Raw genomic sequence first — 25,515 nt, 5'->3', positions numbered from 1 at the left:
CCCCAGCTCCTCCCCCTATCTTTCCCTATGAACTCACGCAAACACTACAGAGTCAGTTAAAACAGATAATTTAGAGTTCAAAGGGAAGATTAAAAAAAGAAAATGTTTATGATGACCAAATACTCACTTTATCCTATTTCCAATCATGGAATTCAGTAAGCAAACCTATACCATCCATAAGAAAGGAAAGGTCTATTTCAACAGTCTTTCTTATAATATGCTTGTTCACATTACTGGAAAAAATGGACAGATTTTGAATATAGATTATCCATATCATATACATATCGATAATAAATTTGGTAATTGATATATTTTTTTAAACATTTAATTATTCATTTTTGAGAGAGAGACAGAGTACGAGTGGGGGAGGGGCAGAGAGAGAGAAGGAGACACAGAATCCAAAGCAGGCTCAAGGATCTGAGCTGTCAGCACAGAGCCTGACACGGGGCTTGAACTCACGAACCGTGAGATCATGACCTGAGCCGAAGTCAGACACTTAACCAACTGAGCCACCCAGGCGCCCCTAAATTTGGTAACTATACTGTAGTTATGTAAGAGATGTTCTTGCCTTTAGGAAACATGCATACTTAGTATAAAAACTCATAATATCTGCAACTAATTCTCAGATGGTTCAGGAATACAAAAATAATGTGTCTATATAGGCAGTGGGAATGAAACAGCATATGTAGCAAAATATTAGCATATGGTGAATCTGGATAAATGTTAACAACTGGTGAATCTGGGAGTTCTTTGTATTTCTCTTATGACTTCTCTATAAATTTGAAGTTATTTCAAAAAAGAGTAAAAATAAAATTAAAAATAAATTTGAAAATCCACCGTGGTCTGGGAAGGAGGTATGTTTAATAGGAATACCAATTCACCGAAAAGATTCAGGAGAAAAAAAACCCATATATTGTTTATATGATGTGATAATAAATCAGACTAAGATAAACTTATAGAACTGTATCTAATATTCATTATGAGCTAAAGGTACTAAAATAAAACTGTAGGATTTCATTGTGGCACTAAACCCATCTCCTCTCTCCCTGACCCTTCCCTTCCCACTCCCTACACACCCCCACTCCAATGAGAAAAAATATATACCCATTAGGAAGAGAAAAAGGCAACTGCTGTTCATTTTCCCTTTCCCTCACACTTTTAAACGTTGACTACCATTTTCTAGGCAGTGGGGTTAGAGCTTAATTTCAATCTGTTCCTGCCAGCAACTGACTGGAAGTATAAAGATTTCAGGAAAAAAAACCACAACAAAACAAAACAAAACAAAACAAACCCAGTTTTTTATTCTTCTAATGCTATTTACCAATTTTTAAAAACATCTCTTAAGTACCATAATATATAAAGCACTGTGGGAGTTGGGAATATGATAAAGGAACAAGGAAATACACAAAATCGCAGTGACAGGCCTTATGCTTTAAAACAGAAAAGCATGGTAAAGCGGTGAAGTTACTCAAAGTTGGTTGAGCAGTTACTTTACATTGGTTAAGGGGAGATCTGCAGGATAAAAAGCCAGTCCTTGAAAGAGCTACAAAACAATCTAGGCAGCAGAAACAGCTAATGGAAACGACCTAGAGAGGCTAGAAGCCTGAGACAGAAAGGTCTATGTGGCTAGGGTAGCACTTTCACATAGAAATATGAGTGAGCCATGTATATAAGTTAAATTTTTGTAGTAAACCTCGTTGACTGCAGTAAAAAATAAATAGGTGAACTTAATTTCAATAAAATATTTTATGAGCCCATATATCTGATCAAAAGAAATTATCATAGTCATGTATTCAATATAAAAGCTATCAACAAGGTATTTTACTTCCTTTCATACCACGTCTCTGAAATCAGGGGTGCCCTTTACTCACAGCGTATCTCAATTCAGAGCAGACACATTTCAAGTGCTCAACAGCCACATAAGGCTAGTGGCTATGTAGCCGGCTAGCACAGGGCTAAAGTGTAATGAGCAGAGGACAGGAATACATGATGAAGAGGAAAGGAAAAGCAGAGGCCAGGTATAGAACTTCTACTGCAGGGTTAAGGAAGCTGGATTTCATTCTCATTGAAATGAGAATGGACTGCACTGTTTTTAACAGAAAAGTAATCCAATCGTATTTGTATTTTAAAAAGCTGCTTCTGTGGTGAATGGACAGGGGAGCACCAGTAGGGACAGGGAGACCAGATAGGAGGCTGTTTCTGTTGTGTAGGTGAAAGAGAATAGTGGCTTATAGTGGCAGTTAGAGAGGGGAAGAGAAATGGATGTATTTAGATGTGTTTTGAAAGGAGAGTCAACAGGACTGGAAGGAAGGAGAGGGACAAGGAGAATCGAAGGATAATGACTCCTAGAATAATTGAGATATTTGTTGTTGTGGGTATAACAGGGAGCTTTGCCCTGAGGTGCTGTGAATTAGGTCACACCCTGGGAGAGGTAACTATGTGAACAGATATTCACAATTCTAACTGATAAATAAATAATTTTATCATTTATTTAATGATAAAACATTCTCTACAAAACCTGGCTCCTCAGTTCCGCAGGGCAAAGAAACTATACAAACTAACCATGTGGTCTAATCCCATTTTACATGGAAACTTAGAGCAGGTAAGTAACGTCCGAAGTTACACAGGAAATCAGGAAAAGGATCCAGTTAAACCAGATGCACTGGAGCTGGGAATGTATCTTCCATCTCTGTAAACCCATTGCCTACCATAATGTCTGCAATGTTGTAGGGACCAAAAGTTTGTGTTTAGTAAGAGAACAAGACTAGAAACAAACACAATCAACAACAGTCCTAATTTCCAGTCCAATGCTCTAATCCTTCCGTGACTCTTTAGAAATAAGACTAGATAGATATTTAATAGCGACATTTCATCAGCAACTTTAAAGCCAAAGAATGCCATAGAATAGTACATAATGAGTCTGTGTCTCATCTGAACCCAGCTTGGCATTAATAATTGTAGGAAGGGGCGCCTGGGTGGCTCAGTCGGTTAAGTGTCCGACTTCAGCTCAGGTCACGATCTCACGGTCCGTGAGTTCGAGCCCCGCATCGGGCTCTGGGCTGATGGCTCAGAGTCTGGAGCCTGCTTCCGATTCTGTGTCTCCCTCTCTCTCTGCCCCTCCCCCGTTCATGCTCTGTCTCTCTCGGTCTCAAAAATAAATAAACGTTAAAAAAAAAAAATTAAAAAATAATTGTAGGAAATCCTTAATTCTGTAAATGTAATGCAGTGACCTGAAGATATTTGTTTCTTCCTTATTCATAACTTTTTTATTAAATAATCTCAGAAAGATTATTCAATCTTCATCTCAGAAAACTGTCTTTTCAGATAATAGTCTGCCAAAAGAGCACTTAGCAAAGTCCCCTGAGTTAACAAGCTCCTAATGAATTCTTGTGAAATATCAAATACAGAAACCAATCATTCCTAAGATGATTTTATAAAGCCTGAAATCAGTAATGCTCGATTTGGCTGAATCATTGCTAATTTCCAGACCACTGGTTACTAAAATCATATCATAATAATAATGTAATTTTAAATTAAGCTGCTTTTGACTTATTTGGGACAAATGCTTTCCAGCATCAGAAAAGAGAATTGCTTCCAGGCCTGATGTTGCATAATGTATGACCTTTGGGCTAAAAAGGCAGTTATTTAGATCTTCTGGGTTAACAACATTTTTCTTGGCACTTGCTAGTCCTCACAATACCAAGTCCTAGATCTTTAACTGCTGTGGTTTTCTATCCTATTGTTAATAAGAGGAGATACAAAAGAACTATCAACTAGCATAAAATTAAAGGCCTAATCTTTGACCAGCATCTAATGTTTATACCTTCCAAAGAGTCTGATCTAGGTTCTGTAGCCAAACAGTGAGAAGGATAAATTACCATAGTCACACAGGGGCAGACCCAGGCATTTCAAGACTTGAAGCAAAGATCTCCTGCTCTTTGAATTTAGATAGAAAAGGAAATTGCACAGGAGCCAGAACTAAATTGAGGTTTACTAATCGACCACACCCCTCCTATCACCGCTCTTCTAGTTCAGGGCCACACAATAAAGAAGGAAATTACCAGCTTCAACCTTTCTTTAGATATTTAAACAACCTTGGGTTTTTGGGCATAAATTCTGTGGAAAGCAAGTGAGTCAATTTGCATAATACCAGAAAATTAGTAAGCCAGAGAGCTACACGGTTGCTATTTTTCTTTAATACGAGAAAGAAGAGAAAGAAAAAAAGCAATCAGAAGGAACTCTGATGAAATATTTCATAGTGCACAGAATGGGTTAAGTGGAGGATTAAACAAAGGAATCAAAATGACCTTACAGAACAATCTTTCTTTTTAGGATAGGAGTCTTTCTTTGTATTTGCAGTGGAATTTAAATAAAAAATTTTTTTCTTTCAGGGTTTTTTCTTTCTACAAGCTAAGAACAGAGCTACCAAAAGTAACTTAAATTTACTTCTGTTCTTTTCACGTTTGTTCAGAGAAATAGACAATGAGCGGTCTGCCTTTGTCCCACTAGCTCTGGTTCTGACATAAAGCACACCAGCCTTAAGGCTCCTTAAGGAGCTTAAAAGTCAACCAGACTTAAACAAAAGGTCAGGGGTCCTAAATCCACATTTTATTTACAAACACCCTGAGCCCAATTTAATCATTCTATTTGCACCCACATCCTTAATTACTGGAGAAAATGGCACAACAATTAAATGCCATGATTCTTCAAGCAGAATGTTTTCTCTTTCCTCTTGTTTTGTTATTGTACAAACAGTAAAGAATCTAAGCCAGGTTGATAGCAGAAAGGTCACACACTACAGTTTTAAAGGTCTGTTTTTTTTCCAATGTCCAAATATAATGAAGTAAAGGTACAGTCTTGACCTAAAGGTACAGTCACCATAGTTTAAATGTGCTCTTGAGAATGATCAATCTCAAAGCTCCACTTTAAGAAACGAATGCAAAGCAGAGCACTAGGCATTCTAAACATTTTATACAAATGAAAACACATTTTAAAACTTTTTGATATTCATCCTTTTTCATAACACTTCATATATGATGTTTCTGACTACTGTACGTAAATTTAAAAATATTTCTATTTTTCTGCTAAGTTCTTACTGTGATGCAAATTTTATTTATAATAGAACTACTTTTCAAAAATTTTAAGTGACAAGCAACAATCTCATATATCATCAAGCTCTAGATTTCTGGGATGATGCTGACTGGTAGCAGGCTTTCCAAAATGCCTTCTGGACTGTCCGCTTTTGTAATGGTATCACTAAATTTATCGGCGTAGAACGTGCCAGATGTTTTACAAAGTTAACTGAAGTTAGCGTCCATTGTTGCTGCAGAAACAAAGTAGCATCTTTCGGGTCCCTGAATATAACTAAACTTGAAAAGTTGGTATGAAATCAGTTGGGCAGAAATAAACAGCTCACATTAAGATCAACTACCATCTTCTAGTCACTAAGAAATTCATGAGTATAATGGATGATGGGGGGGTGCCTGAGGGGCTCAGTCAGTTAAGCGCCCAACTCTTGATTTCCGCTCAGGTCAAGATCTCACAGTTCGTGAGTTCAAGCCCTGCCTGCATCAGGCTTTGCGCTGACAGTGTGGAGCCTGCTTGGGATGCTCTCTCTCCCCCCTCTCTCTGCCCCCTACCCTGCTCAGGCTCTCTCTCAAGATAAATAAACTTAAAAGAAAAATTTAAAGAGTATAATGGATGAAACTCCTATTACCCAATAATAGAGGAAACCTTTCTTAATGTCAAACATCCTCTTAATAGAGTTCAGCGGGCAAACAGGCTGTGAACAGTTTTCACCTTAATGGTTTTTTTTTTTTTTAATTAAAAAAAAAATTTTTTTTTTTTTAACGTTTATTCATTTTTGAGACAGAGAGAGACAGAGCATGAATGGGGGAAGGTCAGAGAGAGGGAGATACAGAATCTGAAACAGGCTCCAGGTTCTGAGCTGTCAGCACAGAGCCCGACGCGGGGGTCGAACTCACGGACCACGAGATCGTGACCTGAGCCGAAGTCTGACGCCCAACTGACCGAGCCACCCAGGTGCCCCTTCACCTTAATGGTTTTAATGACAACACTTGAATTCCCAAAGTTTCTTTTATGAACAAGTCATTATTAGTTTTCAAATGGCATACTTATTATAAATATTGCTCAGATAGTATAATACTTTGGTGGATTAACAGGTTTTCCCCAAACCTTTACCCTATGCTCTAATCAGTTTGAGATAAACCTTTGGGATGGAACACTTGATGCTCTAGGGAGAACTAGAGAACTCCCTTACGGAATGTGAGAAAACATTGATCATTATAAATGAAAACATCTATACATCTAAAAATGAAAACAAAGCAAAAAGAAGCGGGGGGGACAGAAAAGGAGGTAAGAGGTTTAGTGCCAGATATAAGATTAAATGTCTTTTTATAGGGTAAAAGTCAATTAGGAATCTCTTTTTGTCTTAAAAGGTCTGTGATTTTGATAATTAACAGGAAGGCCAATAGATAATATTACAAGGACTGTGAAAAGCAAATTCTTTGAGTGTGAACCACATACACTACAATGGGACACAAGCAAAGGTGCAGCAAAAGTGGGCTCAATGATTAGTTTTCTCAGGTGTAGAAGATTAACCTTCACCCAGGCAGAAATCATGTAAAGCCTGAGACCAGCTAACTATAATCAGAAAGGCGTTATGTAGCCATTTTGTATACCTGGACCCGAAGTGGTAAATAATCTTCACAGAGATCATCCCACAGCTCCTGCAAGTCTGAAATTTCCAAGGGATAAGTCACAGATGTCTTGTAAAGGGGTTTCAAAGACCTGTTAAGGAAACCGGAACTAACTCCATCTGTCATGATATGGCCAGGCCTGGCTCCAGGTGGGCTGGATTTCACTGGAATAGGAAGCTTGCTCCCTCGGGGACTCTGGATGGGCTTATAATCAAGACCTTTAATCATGCTAAGAGCTAGCTCCAGCTTGTGGTTACACATATGTTGTGGAGCCTGCTCTTCTGAACAACAGTCACACTTTGCAAGTTCCTTTGCACTTCTCTCCGTTTCCTCATCCTTTTGTTGTGGAGGACTAGCCTGCACACTTGCATCCAAAGATTCCACTGAGGATCCCGGTGTCCCTTCCTCCATGCTTTCTCCATCTGGGGGTACCTTTGTACTTGGTAAATCCGGTGGCCCCACTTCAGACAACGCTGGTTCTTCAGTGCAAATGCTGGTGGACCACCTGGTAGAAGGGCCACACGAGATACTTCTGGCCACCTTTCGAGGCACCTTACAAATGGCTTCATAGTCAGAATCAGCAACCCGCAAAGCTGCACAACCACGGCATCTCCTGGGTCGGTTTCCAGGACCTTCCGAAGCATGGCAGCTGTGGAGCTCCTGAATCTGATCCTCATTTTCTACCCAACACTCAAACCCTGAATAGGCAAAGTCTTCCTGGAGCAGTGCAGAGTATCTGACATCAGGTAAGCCGGAAATGTCAACCGTCCCATTCCCTGCCTTGGTTTCCGTGACAGAGTCGTCGTTATTCTTACGATACATGCTAGCAATGCAGAACTTGAGGCGGTCCTTCTCCAGCAGCAGCTTTTGCAAGCGCTCAATAGAAAGAGCTTCGATCCGGGCAATAACGGTGTCGAATCTATAGATCCGATCAAGCATGAAAGCACACTTGCTGCAAGCAAACTCGGCTTTACCATCCCGGGACACATCCTTGCCCAGGACATGCGAAAGCAGAACCTGGAGGTTGAGCTTAGATGCCGTGTGGAAGATCCAGCGCCGCTGGTTTCCGCACAGCTCCCGGGCACAGATCCTGCAAACCTCCTTCATCTTCTCTCTCAGCAGTTGCCAAGGTTCCCGGAGGCGGCTGCAGCCTGTTCACTCACTGGCACTTGGTTGCGCGGCGTCTCCCTCTTCCGTGGCCTCCGGCGGGCATGGCACAGTCCGGTGGGGTCCCCACGCTGCAGGGGCACACCTCTGCCACCCGCGCGCGGGCTCCGGGTACCAGGGTGGGCAGCCCCGCCCCGCCCCGCCCCTCGGAAAGGGGGCGGGCGTAAAAAACGCCTTAAGGGGATGCTGAGTGACAGCAGCGCAGGCCGCGCTCGCAACCAGCCATGTCTCCTCCGTCTCTCTCTCCCGCCAGCCGCCGCGTCCCCAACGTCCTCCCTTTTAGCAGGCTGGGTTCGCCGTACAAGAGCAGCACCCTGCTGCTGACGCAAAGACTCGGAGATCAAGGATCAGATTTCAAGATGGCGCCAGCGGCTCGGCTCCCGCGGCCAGCGGCGGGTTCCTCTGGGAGCTGTAGTCGGGCCGCCAGCTCCCGACTGTGCGCATGCGCGGTAGCGAGTGCGTCCCCCCTCACCCCCAGTCGGGTCGCAGCTCCTCGCGCTGAAACGGAGACCTAGTTCGCAGCGGGTACTCGTGGAGAGCAGGACCGGCGCTGGCCACTGCCAGACTGCTTTCATCTGCTGAGGTTTCACCCGACGAGGGCACCAGTCCTCTCATGGATCCTCCCCTCCTGCCCCAGCGGGATGACCCGAAGATCTGCGTTGGGAGGAGAAAGTTGAATTCCCTCCCCCTCTCTCCACGGGTAGCGCCACGTACTCTGGATGGAGCAGCCCAGCAGCGCCACTAGGTACCGCTGCGCGCCGCCTCCCTCCCGCCTGCAGCCCCACCTCTCCCCTACCCAGGCTGGTGCCGGGATTAAAAGGCCCCTCGGGTTTACAGCGGCGGCGGGCGGGGAGACGGGGTTGACAAACCAGAGGTGGCAGTTAGGGCGGATTTTAGGAGGCTCAATTCAACCTCTATCTCGACTTTGGGAGTATCTAGAAAAGAGATCAAGTATTTCTCTTCCTTGCAGTGTTGGGGGCGGGCCGTGGGTTTAGCACTGCTGGACGATTTGACCTTTTTTAGAAAAGAAATCAAGAGAGGACACAAAGCAGTCATCCGAGAAACAGTCCAGCCCATACCACGTGAATGCAGCTGGTGAACCATGACTTTTAAGAATGGGCTTTTTCAAGAATGTAGACACCTGAGAATAGATTACCATCACCAAATTCTCTTTCAGGTTCAGGTGGACTGCAGTCCCTATTTGGGGGGTGGGGAGGGTACATAAACTTTAGAACGAAAGACCTAGCTTCTTTGAGCAAGAGTACAGAATGTCAGTACTGATCTCTGCAGAATTAGGGCTGAGAATTTCACTGACTTCAGTAGGTACCCCGTCTTATTCAACCATATACAGTTGTCACCCTACCCTTGGATACAGAACTTAGAATGTGCACAGTGGGGGGAAGCTGGAGCTCCCGAGTAGGAGGTATCAACTTCCATTTATAATAAAGATTTCCCTTGTTGGCTTAAGAGGCGTTGCAGACACCGGACAGGAAGAAAAACAGCCCCAGCGGATCACCTGGAGTCCCCCAACAGCAGGACATTTCCCAGTTACAAAAATACTGGCTTGGCCTTGTGAGAGGTTAAGGGCAGCAACAGTTTTAAGTATTTCTGAACCTCGTCTCTAGGACAGAGCCCATAACTCCTAATAAGAACTCTGAACAGGCCTCCAAACTTCTTATGGAGAATTAAAGGAAATGATTTAGAAGTGTTTTAACAGTACTTTGCTCGTTAAATAATAGCTTATACTATTATTTCAATATGATAATAATGGAAATATTTTAAAATAATTTTAAAACTTTATGGGGCTTTGCACACATACGATTTTATTGTTCTCTTAATCACCAAAACAAAATCTTAGTACCTCCATCTTAAGGACAGTCCTTTGATCTGTGAGTTTGGAGGAGCTATAGAACTTTGCATATGTTATTTCACTTAAAATATGCATGTTCTGGCCCTAAAAACCAAGAATGTAAAATAGACTTCCAAGGAAAACTCAATTACAGCTACATTTTTGCCTGCCTCTGGGTATATGAGCTTCAAAGTCAAAAGAAAGTAAACAACAATCTTTGGGATCTGTAGTGATCTATAGAGAGACAAGGAGTTTCTGGACTTCCCTAACAGCCTGCCTGCCAGGACTATACCCTGTTGTACTCTGTCTGAGTATAGTTCTAAAGAGCTGAAAGAATGCAAAGGTCCATAAAAGTACAAATTAAGACATAAGTTAAGTCCTCATCTTCGATTGTCGATGCCAGCCACATTTTCCTACTGAGGAAAATACTCATGAAACAAAGTAATTGGGGCGCCTGCTCAGTCAGTCAAAGTGGCCAGCTTTGGCTCAGCTCATGATCTCAGTACCTGAGTTCAAACCTCATATGGGGCTCTCTGCTGTCAGCGCAGAGCCCGCTTTGGATCCTCTGTCTCCCTCTCTCTCTCTGTCTCTAAACATTCAAAAAGAAATGAAATAATGAAACAAAGTGCTTTTCAGGAGTAAATTAAATAATACTTTGTATTATTTTCTATTCCTTAGTAAGATTTTGCATCTGATTGATAGTCTCTAAACTTTAATGACAATATATAAGTAGCTTGGTGTAGAAGTACAAACCAGTATAAATGGAGAAAAGGCAATTTATCATTGAATAGACGTTTGCTATCTGTCAGTAAAGATCAACATACAGAGAGCTATACATATCTAAGGTTCCAACAACAGATAGGAATAAATCCACTCAACAATCAGAAAATTCGAAGATAGCACTCTATTCACGCTTAGAAAAAAATATTTAAAAACCATTATTTTGAAGTGGATAGCAAACTATATAATACTAGAACTGGTCCTAATGTGAGCATTTGGTATTATATAATTTCATCCCCACTAAAAGATCACTGGTGTATAGATAACAAAACTTGTACATAAAAATTAAGAAATAAAACTTAGAGGAATGCCTGGGTGGCTTGGTCGGTTAGGCGTCCGACTTCAGCTCAGGTTATGATCTCACAGTTCATGGGTTCGAGCCCCACTTCGGGCTCTGTGCTGACAGCTCAGAGCCTGGAGCCTGCTTTGGATTCTGTGTCTTCCTCTCTCTCTACCCCTCCCTTGCTCGCACTCAGTCTCTGTCTCTCTCTCTCTCTCTTAAAAATAAACATTAAAAAAAAAAGAAAAGAACAAACTTAGAAAAAAATGTGATAATAAATTCAGCACTTCATGGTCCTTATAAATATCATCTTGGTCAAAATTTTGTATTTAGTTGGGGTGCCTGGGTGGCTCAGTCGGTTGGGCGTCCGACTTTGGCTCAGGACATGATCTTGCAGTCTGAGAGTTCAAGCCCCGCATCGGTCTCTGTGCTGACAGCTCACAGCCTGAAGCCTGCTTTGGATTCTGTCTCCCTTGCTCTCTGCCCCTCCCCCACTCATGCTCGGTCTCTCTCTCTCTGTCAAAAATAAATAAACATTTAAAAAAATTTTTTTAAAAATTTGTATTTAGTTAACACTGGCTACCTATGAGAAGGGAAGTAAAATTGGCGGTTGGATACTAACATTTACTTTTTTCATATATATCATTGTCATTTGAATTGTTGGAAATAAATGTGTATTCATGTATAATTTTTAATTTTTTTTAATTGGAAAATATTCTAAACAAAGACTTGTGCCTATTTAACACACTAACATCAGAGTCTAAGTAGTAAAAACTTGAATCTAAAATGAGAATTTTTGTAATATATATAATAACTACATGTATTATATATGTGAACAACTTATATAAAGATTCAAAGAGGATAAACAAGTTATTAAATGGTGATTATGTCTGGAGGGTGGAATTATGGATACTTATCTTCTTCTTCCCTCATTTGTATTCTATAATTTTCTATATTCAGCATGAATTGTTTTTGTGATAAGACAAAAATTGTTACTAAGAAATAGGTAAGATAAGCACATTTGATATATTTGTACAATACTAATCAGCAGTAAAAAATTCTGATACCCACAACATGAATGAATCTCAAAAGCATATTAAGTGAAACAAGCCATATACAAGTCAATACATTCTGTGTGATTCCATTTATTTTAAGCCTAACAACAAGAAAAATTGAAACCATAGTGATAGAAGTGCAGAAAGTGGTTATGAGGGATGAGACAGGGTAAGAATTGACTGCAGAGGGGCACAAAGGAATTTTCTGGGGTGATGAAAATATTCTCTATCTTGTTTTGGGTGATGTGTACATGATGTGTACAATTCTCAGTTGTACAATTACAACTCTGAGATCTATAGATTTTACATATATGTTAGAATAGTTCATTAAAAAGTAAAAAAGAGGAACTAAATATAAAGTATGTATTACCCATAAACTTTTAATCTGAGAGATTTCTTTGGTAGGAAGTAACCTCCATTTTATCATAAGAATAGCTTTCAAAAGTGGTTAAATAAAATACAGTCTAGCAAAAAATTCTATAAAAAGCCCAACTGCAAATTCAAAACTTTATAGTGTCTATCATATGAACTTTAAAAAATATTATTTTATATGCATATGCACACCACACATATGATTGAAGCATACTGTTAAGGTGAGACTTAGAGCTTCTGAGGTGATTTAGAATAGGATAATTCTAAAACTTATTAAAGTTATGTAATAAAAATTTGAGAACAGGTTTCATATTATGATAAGCTGTTATGAATTAAATTAATTTTATATATCAGCAGTTTGCCCTCAAAATACATTGATAAATGCATTCACAGCCCTTACCACCTATATGTCCTAGTGAAGTCATTAGTCGCTGGCCCTTAATTTCCTACTCTACAAAGTAAACATGTTGAATTTAAACTGTAGTTTTCAGCCTCTGGCTTCACACCCTGGAGGGTGTCATAAAATAGATTGCTGGGACCTACTTCCTAGAGTTTCTGATTCAGTTTGCCTGGGGTGGGGCCCAAGTATTTGCATTCCTAACAAATTTGGGTCGTGCTGATGCTGCGTCTGGGAATCACACTTTGAAAACCACTGAATTAGAACTATCCTAAACTGTATTCAGAAAAATCTCAATCCAAAGATCAGAAGTTCTGTAGATAAATGGAAAAACCTATCAATGAAGAACTACTTACAGACTGTTGGATTTAGGGAACTACGTTCTCATTTGAAACAAAATTCCTAAGTAGTAATATGGTAGAGATCTTTTGCACGATCTCCATTTTGATCTCTAGATTTTGGGGCCTGGGAAGTATCTCTTGGAACCATTGCCACTTTTGTAACTCCTATGTTGGAGTGCTTCTGAGACCTAATTCTGGGCTGGTAAGGTGTTTCCAAGAGAATCAGGGAGGTGGAAAATCCCCATGTCCCAAACAGTTGTGTTAGGTTTCATTACTCTAATTATGACATTGGAAATAGCTGTTCTAATTACTAAAAACTATGCCGAAAAAAAAAGTGATTCTGGCAGAGGGGCTAAAGCAGATGAGGAAATGCAAGAATATCAAAGTAAAGCCAGTTAGGATTTATGGTAACACAAGCATGTACATGGTTTCCCTGTGATGGTTGGAAATCTTTAAGAAGCCACAAGCAATCATGCTTTGCAGTAATTAAAAAAATACAGCATTTTGGGGGTGCCTGGGTGGCTCAGTCGGTTAAGCGGTTCAAGTCATGATCTCAGGGTTTGTGGGTTTGAGTCCCACGTCAGGCTCTGTGTTGACAGCTTGGAGTCTGGAGCCGGTTCAGATTCTGTGTCTCCCTCTCTCTGCCCCTCCCCTGCTCGTGTTCTCTCAAGAATAAACAAACATTAAAAAAAAAAACCCAAAAAAACCCACAGCATTTTGGAACACTTGTTTCAAAACCAGGAGATTTCCAGTTCAACTACAAATTGCAGTAATACCGTCATCGGCAGAATCCATCTTGAAATAGTAAACAGAGTCTTTCAAGTTAAGTTATTAAATACCTATAGCTGTTTAAGTGAATTTTAAAGTATATATTAAGTCAATCAACCAATGAGCAAGAATTTGTGCAAACTCAGTATGTCTTTTCTCTGTCTTCCGTGAGCTCTCAGTTTAGTTGAAGGGGAGAAAATGTGCATGCTAAAATTAGTACAGTTGATTGGTAAATGAAATGGTACTGACAAACTCATCGTGAATGCAGAAAAAGTTGAGATTGGTGTGTGCTGGTATAGTTGAAGGGGACAAGAATGGCACTTGAGATGGGTCTTACATAGGACTCCAGAAAAAGAAAAGAGCATCATCAATAGTCTTAGAAGTGGGTTAGAGGGGCGCCTGGGTGGCTCAGTTGGTTAAGCGTCCGACTTCGGCTCAGGTCACAATCTCGCGGTATGTGAGTTCGAGCCCCGCATCGGGCTCTGTGCTGACTGCTCAGAGCCTGGAGCCCGTTTCAGATTCTGTGTCTCCCTCTCTCTCTGACCCTCCCCCGTTCATGCTCTGTCTCTCTCTGTCTCAAAAATAAATAAATGTTAAAAAAAAAAAAAAAAAAAAATTAAAAAAAAAAAAAAAAAAAAAAAAGAAGTGGGTTAGATACAGTGCTAGCCCATAGGGAGATGTTGGAGATTTCAAGGGGCATCTGAATGGCCTGGTTCATCCTACTTTATACAACTTATCCTCTATAATTGGTCATTTAAAGAACACGTATGAAGAGCCAACTGTAAGCCAGACACTTTCTGTGGTGCTATGTAAGTCTTGGCAACTAGAATTTTTTTTTAAAGGTTTTTTTTGAGAGAGAGAGAGCACGAGCAGGGGAGGGACAGAGAGAGAGAGGGGGACAGAGAATCCGAAGCAGACTCTGTGCTGAGAGCAGCGAGCCTGATGTGAGGCTTAAACTCACAAACCATGAGATCATGACCTGAGCTGAAGTTAGGACACTCAACCGACTCAGCCACTCAGGTTCCCCTTGGCAACTAGAATTTAATGTTTGGCAAACGCAAAAGAATTTAGACTTAATGTTATAGACTTGAGCAGAGAATGGCATGGTGAAAACTTCATTGTAGGAAAATTAGCCAGGCAACAGGATGGATTGGAATTTCAGGGAATTTCAGATTTTGGGATGGTTACAGGAAGACCTGCTAAAAAGCCATTGCAGTTATTCACATGTGGGGTAATATAAAAAGTCTGGTGTAGAAATGGAAAGAAAGGGGCGCCCAGGTGGTTCAGTTGGTTAAGCATCCAACTCTTGATTTCAGCTCAGGTCATGGTCTCATGATTGGTGAGATTGAGCCCCACATTGGCCTCTGTGCTGACAGAAGCCTGCTTGAGATTCTCTCTCTCTCTTACCCTCTGCCCATCCCCATTTGTGTGCGTGCTCTCTCTCTCTCTCTCAAAATAAATAACTAAACTTAAAAGAAAAAAGAAATGGAAAAAAGTGGTAAATAAGAATTATTTTAAAGGACTGAACAGCGGGACTTGATGTAGAGAGGATGAAGGAAAAGAAACAATATAGGAGATAAGGGTTTTTGTGTCAAAGACTGGTAGAAAACATGGTCTAAATGAATAGAAATGTGAGAGTTGAGTTCATCTGTAAAAAGGTAATGAAAAATCTGATTAGGAACATGCTGAGTTTAGGTGACTGAGAAAACTAAGTGAAAAATAACTAAGTGGGGCTCTTCTGCAATCAAAGCACAGGTGAGCTGGGGACAGGGTTTTAAGAATGAGAGCAATGGTTAACATTGTCAAAAGCTAGAGAGAGATCAGCAGGAGAGATAAGGTCAGCCATATCATTTCCTGTAACTGAGTGGACTTGTAAACTTCTGAGTTGTTACCTTTGGCTCCTCAAAATCCTTCCCTATTGAGCTAAACACTAAATTGGGATCCTTTTTCTGAACATCTCTAGCACATTCAGAAATGTTGCTTCGCGTTTTCACTACATTTTCTATTTCAGGTTCTTGAAACCTAAAACTTTTGAACGATGTCACATAGGCTTAGAAGCTTATGCCCCTCTAATCATCCTCCATACGGTTTCCAGGACATTCATGGTAAAGATCCATCATTGTCCATTACCTATAGGATGAAGTCCTAAACCCTCAGCTTGGCATTTCAATATCTCTACAGAAAGATTCTAATCTACTTTTCAGCTACATCTCATACTCCTTTCCTAATAATATGGTGACAGGATATAAATTGTGTTGTTGCCTGTGTGCCCTGCCTCCCTCATCTAATCTGAAGGTCAGGCCCTTACCATTTAATTAACTCAGGAATTTTTGCAGAGCAAAGAGCAGAGGCTGAAGTCAAATGCATTTCCTGACTTTAATAAAATTGTAAACCAACTGAGAAGATTAAGTCAGGTGTCCCAGTGGGGAAGAGAAGAAAAAGAAATGTCTTTGAGGGCAACAGAAAAGGACGGGGTCAGATTTCACCCAGATCAGGAGACTGGGGATCAGAGAGTAACAGCGATCCACCTCCATTCCATATTAGTGCCCCCAGGGAAGCAGCAGGACCTGGGTGGGGAGAAGGCAATGGGTGACTTAGAGAGGCTAGACTCTAGGTCAAGGGGTTCTGGCTCCATAAAAGCCTCTAATATAACAAGCTGTTAGAGCTGGCAGAACCATGCTTGCTGGGGCAGGGGAACTTCAGTGGTGGACCAATGGGAAGAGTAATCACTTGATGCTTTGGCACCTGATAAATCCTGGGAACCTTCACCTTAACGTAAATGAGAGAGTGGGGAGGAATATGTACCAAACGGATGAAACTGAATTAGCCTGATTAGGACTGGGACTCAGGGTAACATTAAATTGATTTAAAGAAAGTAAAGAAATGTGATAAATCCTGCATGACCGAATTTGTGAGCTAAGAGTCACATCTACTTTGTACCTTCTGTAGGTGTTCATTGGGGCTCAGTCCTAGACCTTTTCACCTCCCTATTTTAATTCTCTTTCAATATCATCTTATCCTTTTCCATCTTTAAACCAGTAACTTTCCATTTGTATCTTATCCCAAAATTTTCCTCTGAGTTCAACTCTGAAGTAGCCAACGACATATTTGTATCTGCAAATGATGTGTCAGAGACACCTCAAAATTACCATCATCCCCTTACCTATAATGGCCCTACCCATTCCTCCTAATTCTCTATTAGGGGTCAACAAACTATGAACTGTGGGCTAAATTCATCCCCTGTTTTTGTAAATAAAATTTTATTGGAACAGCCATGCCAATTCATTTATGTATTGTGTATGGCTATTTTTGTGCTACAGTGGCAGAAACCTTATGGCCTGCAAGGTCTAAATTATTTACTATCTGGCCTTTTACAGAAAAAGTTGGTTAGTCCCTGCTCTTTGTTTTCTTGAAAGTACTTACTGTAATTTACAATTAGCTATTTGTTTGGTTACTTCGTAATTTATCTCCCTTAATTGAGATGCAAGCTCCTTACAGGGAAAGGCTCTGCCTTTCTTTTTTCTTTTTTAATTTAATTTAAGCTTATTTATTTTGAGAGACAGAGACAGAGAAAGAGGGGAGGGGCATAGAGAGAGGAAGAGAGAGAATCCCAAGCAGACTCCACACTGTCAGTGCAGAGCCCAACGCAGGGCTCAAATCCATGCAAGATCATGACCTGAGCTGAAATCAAGAGTTGGAAACTTAACCTACTGAGCCACCCAGGCACACCTCTGCCTTTCTCCTTCTAAATATTTTAAAAATATTTATGATTGAAATATAGTTGACATGCAACGTTGTATTAGTTCCAGGTGTACAAAATGGTGATTCGACAATTCTATACATTATTCAATGCTCACAATAAGTATAGTCACCATCTGTCACCATACAACATTATTACAATATTATTGACTGTCTTACCTATGCCATACTTTTCATCTCTGTGGCTCACTTATTTTATAACTAGAAGTTTGTATTTCTTAATCCCCTTCACCTGTTTTGCCATCCCCTCACCTCTCTCACTTTGGCAACTACTAAATGTTCTTTGTATTTATGGGTCTGTTTTTTTGTTTTATTTCTAGATTCCACATATATGTGAAATCATATGGTACTTGCCTTTCTCTGACTCATTTCTTTTTTTTTTTCCTAATGTTTATTTATTTTTGAGAGACAGAGCATGAGCGGGGGCGGGGGGGCAGAGAGAGAGAGGGAGACACAGAATCTGAAGCTGGCTCCCCAATGCGGGGCTTGAACTCATGAGCCATGAGATCATGACCTGAGCCCGAGCTGGATGCCCAACCAACTGAGCCACCCCAGCAGCCCTAACTCATTTCAAGTAGCATAAAACCCTCTAGGTTCATTCATGTTGTTGCATGGCAAGATTTCATTATTTTTTATGGCTGGATAATATTCCACTGTATTTATATACCATATCTTCTTTATCCATTCATCTATTGATGGACACATGGGTTGCTTCCATATCTGAGCTAATGTAAATAATGCTGCAATAAACAAAGAGGTGCATTTATCTTTTTGAATTAGTGTTTTTGTTTTCTTTGGGTAAATATCCAGTAGCGGAATTACTGGATCATATGGTAATTCTAGTTTTTAATTTTTTGAGGACTCTCCATATTGTCTTCTACAGTGACTGCACCAGCCTACATTCCCACCAACAGTGCACAAGGGATCCTTTATCTCCACATCCTCACTTGCCAACACTTGTTATCTCTTGTGTTTTTGACATTCTGTCATTTGTGTTTAGACATTCTGACAAGCGTGAGGTGATACCTCATTGTGGTTTTGATTTGCATTTCCCTGATGATTAGTGATGTTGGGCATCTTTTCCTATGTCTGTTGGCCATCTGTCTTTTTTGGAAAAATATATATTTAGGTCCTCTCTCCATTTTTTAATTGGATTATTTGGGGTTTTTTTTGTGTGTGTTGAGTTGTATAAATTCCTTATGTATTTTAGATATTAACCCCTTATTAAATATATCGTTTGCAAATACCTTCACCCGTTCAGTAGGGTGATGTTTTGTTTTGTTGATGGTTTCCTTTGTTGTGCCAAAAGCTTTTGATTTTGGTGTTGTCCCAATAGTTTAATGTTGCTTTTGTTTCCCTTGCCTGAGGAGACATACCTAGGAAAATGTTTCTAAGGCCAGTGTCAAAGAGATGACTACCTATGTTTTCTTCTACATTTTTTTGTTTTTATGGTTTCAGGTCTCACATTTAGGTCTTCAATCCACTTAGTGTTTATTTTTGTGTATGGTACATTAAAGTGGTCCACAGTTTCATTCTTTTGTGTATAGCTTTCCAGTTTTCCCAGCACCATTTAGTAAAGAGACTGTCTTTTTCCCACTGTATATTCTTGCCTACTTTGTCATAGATTATTTGGACTCTCTCTTCTGTTCCATTGATCTAGGTGTCTATTTTTGTGCCAGTACCATACTGTTTTGATCGCTATAGCTTTGTAATATATCTTGAAATCTGGGATTGTGATACTTCTACCTTTTTCTTTCTTTTTTTTAAAAGTTTATTTTGAGAGAGAGAGAGTGAATGCAAGCAGGGAAGGGGCAGAGAGGTGGGGGGAGGGGGGGTGGAGAAATAGAATCCCAAGCATCCCAGTGCAGGGAACAGCCCAAGAGTTGGACACTTAACCGACTGAGCCACTCAGGCACCCCCGTTTATCCTTTTCAAATCTACTTTGGCTATTCAGGATCTTCTGTGATTCTATACAAATTTTAAGATTACTTGTTCTAGTTCTGTGAAAAATGTTGCTGCATTAATACAATGCAATGGATACTATGGAAATTTTAACAATATTGGTTCTTCCAATTCATGAGCATAGAATATCTTTCCATTTGTGTCATCTTCAATTTCCTTCATCATCATAAAATTTTATTTCTTGGTATTTAATTATTTTTGGTACAATTATAAATAGGACTGTTTTGCAGCTAGGACTTCCAATACTACATTGAATAGAAGTGGTGAGAGTAGACATCTGTGTCTTGTTTCTGATCTTAGAGGAAAATCTCTCTGTTTTTCACCATTGAGTATGATGTTAGCTGTGGGATTTTCATATATGGCCTTTATTATATTGAGGTACGTTCCTTCTAAACTTACTTTATTGAGAGTCTTTATCATGAATGGATGTACTTTGTCAAATGCTTTTTCTGCATCTATTAAGATGATCATATGGTTTGTAATCCTTTTTCTTGTTAATGTGATGTATCACATTGATTTGCAAATATTAAAACCACTCTTGCATCCTGGAATAACCCCATTTGGCAGTGGTGAATGATTTTATTATTTTTTTAAATGTTTATGTATTTTTGAGAGAGAGCGCATGCACACATGTGCGAGTTGGGGAGAGGTGGAGGGAAGGGGAGATACGGAATCTGAAGCAGGCTCCAGGCTCTGAGCTGTCAGCACAGAGCTTGACATGGGGCCCAAGTCCACAAACTACAAGATCATGACCTGAGCCTGAGTTGGATGCCCAACTGACTGAACCACCCGGGCACCCTGTGAATGTTTTTTTTTTTTTTTAAATGCATTGTTTGATTCAGTTTGTTAATATTTTCTTGAGGATTTTTGCATCTATGTTCATCAGAGATAATGGCCTGTAGTTTCTTTTTTTTGTAGTGTCTTTTTCTGGTTTTGGTATCAGGGTAATTCTGGCCTCACAGAATGAATGGAGGCATTCCTTCCTTTTGTATTTTTTGGGATAGTTTGAGACTAGAATTAACTCTTCCTTAAATGCTTGGTAGAATTCATCTGTGATATCACCTGGTCCTGGATTTTTGTTTATTGGGAGGTGTTCTTTTTTTTTTTTTTTTTTTTTTTTTTGCTGATTCAATTTACTTGCTAGTAATTGGTCTGTTCAAATTTTCTATTTCTTCCTGCTTGAGTTTTGGAAGGTTATATGTTTCTAGGAATTTATCCATTTCTTCAACGTTGTCCAATTTGTTGGTGTAAATATTTCATAATATCCAAAATAATCCTTTGTATTTATCAGTTGTTACTTTCCTTCTTCTTTCTTTTTTTATTTTTTTGAGTCCTTTGCCTCTCTCCTCCTCTCCCTCCTCCCATTCTTGCTCTCTCTCTTTTTTTATTTTGGATGAATCTGGCTAAATGTTTATCAATTTTGTTTACCTTTTCTCAAAAGCAGCTCCTGGTTTCCTTGATATGTTCCATAGCTTCTTTTGAGGTATTTTGAATGGTATGTTCTAGATATCAGTAAATAATCACTGAATGACTAAATGAATAAACAAATGCCTTTCCTTTTCATCTCTTACTAAAATCGTTTCTTACAGATCAGAATCTTCACTGCCTACCCCAGTCCATAACGTTTTTTTCTTTCTCTACTGCTTTGTATTTTGTTGCCATTAGTGGCTTTCTTACCTTTCAATTCGACTATAATCTCTAGAAGGCAGAGGCTAAACCTTATGCATCTTTGCGTTCTTCTTCCTTCACGTTATAGTACTTTGTGCATCGTAAGTGCTCAGTAAATATTTCTGATGAAGCTGTAATGAAATCCCTTATTTTTCTACCTCCTTTGCTGCTCTAAAGGGTCAGGACTATGGTTGCCTTAGATGGTAAGGCCTGTTTTTGAGATATGTTACCAATGAAGGTTGTGTCTGGGAGACAGTGATGTTGAATGAGGATTTATAAATGAGCCTCCACCTTCAACATTCATCAGCTTAAGAAGAGAATACGGAAAAGCTTCTTTAAGAAAGATCTCCTTATATGAAGTTGGCTGGAGCTGCCTGAGCTACTAATCCCTGCAAGGTTTTCAGCGTCTGCCTTGAGCATTTAGAGTGTGTTCTTGCCTTAACCTCCACGTCAGATCTCTCCATGGTAACGCTGGAATGTTTGCTATTTTAAGAAATACGCCTCACTGCATGCAGTGCTATTTACATTAGGTTCCAAACAAGGCATAAATGCAAAGGCTTGAGTGTCTGCTGATTTGTGTAAGTGGGAAGGTCCTGATTGCTTAATGGATGCCTCACCCTAATTCTGTTGTCCTGTTTCACTTTCTAGGGCAACCACAGTGAAATTACACATTGATAAATATTGCTTATATTATACTGGGGAAAAACTTCAGAATAGAAAAATGAAATAAAACAAGAATTCTTCCAGATTTTCCTTTGCAAGTACATCATTTCCCCTTGCTTTTACACCTTCCACATCCAGTTTCATTTAAAAGGTTCTTTAGGGGCACCTGGGTAGCTCAGTCAGTTAAGCATCCACTTTGGCTCAGGTCATGATCTTGTAGTTTGTGAGTTTGAGTCCCACATCGGGCTCTGTGCTGACAGGTCAGAGTCTGGAGGTGCTTAGGATGCTGTGTCTTCCTCTCTCTCTGCCCCTCCCCCGCTCTCACTCTGTCTCTCCGTCTCTCTCTCAAAAATAAATAAATTAAAAAAAATGTTTTTTAATAAAAAATAAAAATTCTTTAAAATGAAGCTTCTAGTAGAAGGGAAAAATGTCAATAACTGGAAGCACTGTCAGCTTTCCAGAGTGTAGGTCTTTATTTGCAGCTTTGTGAAAACATGGAGGAAGAGAAATACTTTGTAAACTTCACTTTATTAGGTTTTCTTTTTACTGAAAAAGATGTGGACCAGTTGCTTCAGCATGGCAGCCACAAGCTCCTGAGTACTCTGATCACAACAACATGCTCTTGATCTGAATGGACACGGAGGTTTGGAAGCAAACACAGAGTGATGTCCATCAGTGGCATGTCAAGTTTATGGCTTTTTCTGTTGTTGTTCCATGGAGTTAATTACATGATAGAAGTTCCCTAGGTGGCTCAGTTGGTTGAGCATCCAACTTCAGCTCAGGTCATGATCTTGTGGTTTGTGGATTCAAGCACCACGTCAGGCTCTGTGCTGACAGCTCAGAGCCTGGAGCCTGCTTTGGGTTCTGTGTCTCCCTCTCTCTCTCTGCCCCTCCCCTGCTCACACTCTGTCAATCTCTCTCTCAAAAATAAATAAACATTAAGAGAAGTTCTTAAGTATTGTGTGTAAGTACCTCTAAAATGGATGCTGTATGATGTTTTGGTGGGATGGAAAAGGAAAACAGCTGAGGGATAGTAAAATCAACTAAATCAAATAATCTTTATCAAAACTTCTGTCTTGATCGAGGGAAGGAAGGCTCTGAAGTGAGACTTCCTGTTCTCAGAGATTATACCCAGTCCAGACTTTCATACTGAGATCACATGAGAAGTACTGATCTATGAGAAATGGGGTAAGAGGAATGTTTTCGCTTGGACAACTCAAACCTAGACGTGTAAGATCTGTGAGCTCTCCTTCTTCGAAAGCCCAGCCGCGGTATTCTCAGTTGTGAAGGGTCGGGGAGGGGTGGAGGTGGGGGTGGAGGCAGTGAGTCAGTGGCCAGAACTCTAGGGATGGCTTTGCTAGAGATGAGGGAAATCTTTGGCCTCTGTGGAGCAGGCCCAGAACTTAGGAAATGAACTTGTGCCTTCCATTTTGTGGGGTTGTGGCTCCTGTGGTGAGAGGTGGCATGGAAGACAAAGGGTTAAGGGTAATACAGCGGCACTAAGAGGCTGTTACTGCACGCAGCAGACGAGGATGACACCCACAGCAGAGGCCACAGGTGTCACCGACAGCAAGAGCTGCCACACATTACTGCAGACAGAGGGGGGAGACAAAGTACTTTATAACTGAACGTTCCTTGCCCCTATCTAATTTGAGAATGGACTAGATGACGCAGTTAACAGCTCTGTCAAATCATGGGTTGACATCAATTATCTGCTCCCTCAATCTTCAGTCTAAACAGGATTGGCTTTCTAAAATGCAAATCATATGCTTTCATTCCCCTTGCTTAACTTTTTTTCTTTTTTTTAATTCTCTGTTACCTATAACATGAAGTCCTTAGCTTGACACTTATGGGATGTTCCAGTTATGTGTTTCATTATTCTCTAACGCTTAGCACGTATTTTTTGTAAAAATTTTTTTAATGTTTATTTATATTTTGAGACAGAGACAGAGCACGAGCGGGGGAGGGGCAGAGAGGGAGGGAGAATCTGAAGCAGGCTCCAGGCTCCAAGCTGTCAGCGCAGGGCCTGACGTGGGGCTCGAACCCACAAACTGTGAGATCATGACCTGAGCGGAAGTTGGATGCTTCACTGACTGAGCCACCCAGGTGCCCCTAACGCTTAGCATGTATTTGATAATACCAACTATTCCCAATTTCTTAACTATGTTCCACATTACTGTGTATACTGTTCCTGCCTAAAATGCACTTCTCTTGTTTTCTGCTTGGTGCACTCAGCCTTTCAGGCCCAGGTCAAGGGAAACTTCCAGGTAAGGCTTTCTTTGACTTTTAAAGGTAGAGTTAATCCCGGTAATCTGTGGGTTCCTTTAGCACTGTGCATATATTTCTCTCTCTTCATTTATCATCCTCTATTTTAATTCTTTGTTCATATGCCAATGTTTTATTGGACTATAAACCCTTTGGAAGCTAAGCCCCCAAGACCAGCGGTTCTTACTGAGGTATAGTTATACCATCTCCTGAAGTGCATTTTGCAAATTCATGGGGTGCTTCTTGTTTTTATTGTCATCACTATGATGAGTGGGGTAAGGGGTGCTACATAGTTTGCAATGGGAAGGACAAAGCACTGTCCCAAATTCTGAATGACACCCATCTATCTATCTACCCACCCATGCATCCATCCATCCATCCATCTATCTGATTCCAGTTTATATGAAATGCATAAAACAAGCAAATTCATGAAGGCAGAGAGTATAATAGAGGTTATCAGGAACTGGGGGAGGGCTGAATGAGGAATTATTGTTTCATGGGTAGTTTCACTTTTGGTCACCGAAAAATTCTGGAAATTTTGGTTCACTGATCTTTTGAGAGCCGGTTTTGAATTTTGTCTGTAGATCTTTTTTGATTCGTGGCACACATGTGTACATTTGGGATACAACCTCTTCAGAGTGGTGAATATGGGTGTGAAGCCACATAAATCTACATTCAAATTCTGACCTCACCACTTACTGCCTTTAAAACTTGGGTCGAGTCACTTAATCTAAACATTGGTTCCCCTGATTGCCAAGTGACCCTTATCTAACTTATTTCACAGGTTGTAGTGAGAGTTGGGAAAAAGCTGCATGTTCAGTCCTCCACACAGTGCTTGGAGCAGGAGCAGGACTCAGAATGGGTCCTTCCTCTTTCCCATTCCTCTCCTCTTCACTGGGTAGCGGCATCACACTGCTTCACGGACACTCCATAAAAGCTGGGTCTCTGGATGCCTTATCATTATACTAGTGGACCAGTGGCATTATTTCCATGGTCTCTGATGAACATGACTATTTTTATTTTTTATTTATTTTTTTTAATGTTTATTTATTTTTGAGACAGAGAGAGACAGAGCACGAACGGGGGAGGGTCACAGAGAGGGAGATACAGAATCCAAAGCAGGCTCCAGGCTCTGAGCTGTCAGCACAGAGTCCGACGTGGGGCTCGAACTCACAGACTGTTAGATCATGACCTGAGGCGAAGTCGGCTGCTTAACCGGCTGAGCCACCCAGGCACCCCTGAACATGACTATTTTTAAAAAATATTTTCACTTGTGGGGCACCTGGGTGGCTCATTCGGTTGCACATCTGACTCTTGATTCCAGCTCAGGTCATAATCTCACAGTTCATGGGTTCGAGCCCCACATCGGGTTCTGGGCTGACAGTGCAGAGCCTGCTTGGGATTCTCTCTGCCCCTCCCCCGCTCATGCTCTCCCTCTCAAAATAAACAAACATTTTAAAAAATATTTTC

The 25,515-nt window shown here is 40.5% G+C and overlaps 1 protein-coding gene across 5 annotated transcripts in view; it reads right to left on the bottom strand.

The window, feature by feature from the left end:
- LOC122228569 (myomegalin-like) overlaps window positions 1-8,248 on the bottom strand; it is an 81,985-nt gene extending 73,737 nt beyond the window's left edge. The window contains exon 1 of one of the 5 annotated variants that reach the window (XM_042953673.1): window positions 6,702-8,248. In XM_042953673.1, coding sequence (XP_042809607.1) covers window positions 6,702-7,826 — 1,125 coding nt within the window. In that variant the 5' untranslated portion in view covers window positions 7,827-8,248. The remainder of the gene's footprint in view (window positions 1-6,701) is intronic. The other 4 variants (XM_042953674.1, XM_042953676.1, XM_042953677.1 and 1 more) reach the window with 4 other exon arrangements.
- Window positions 8,249-25,515: the final 17,267 nt, after the last annotated feature.

This window comes from Panthera leo, chromosome C1 (genome assembly GCF_018350215.1).
Source record: "Panthera leo isolate Ple1 chromosome C1, P.leo_Ple1_pat1.1, whole genome shotgun sequence".
Taxonomy (NCBI): domain Eukaryota; kingdom Metazoa; phylum Chordata; class Mammalia; order Carnivora; family Felidae; genus Panthera; species Panthera leo.
Note: the sequence above shows the minus strand (reverse complement) of the source record. Positions and strands in the feature narration are given on the sequence as shown.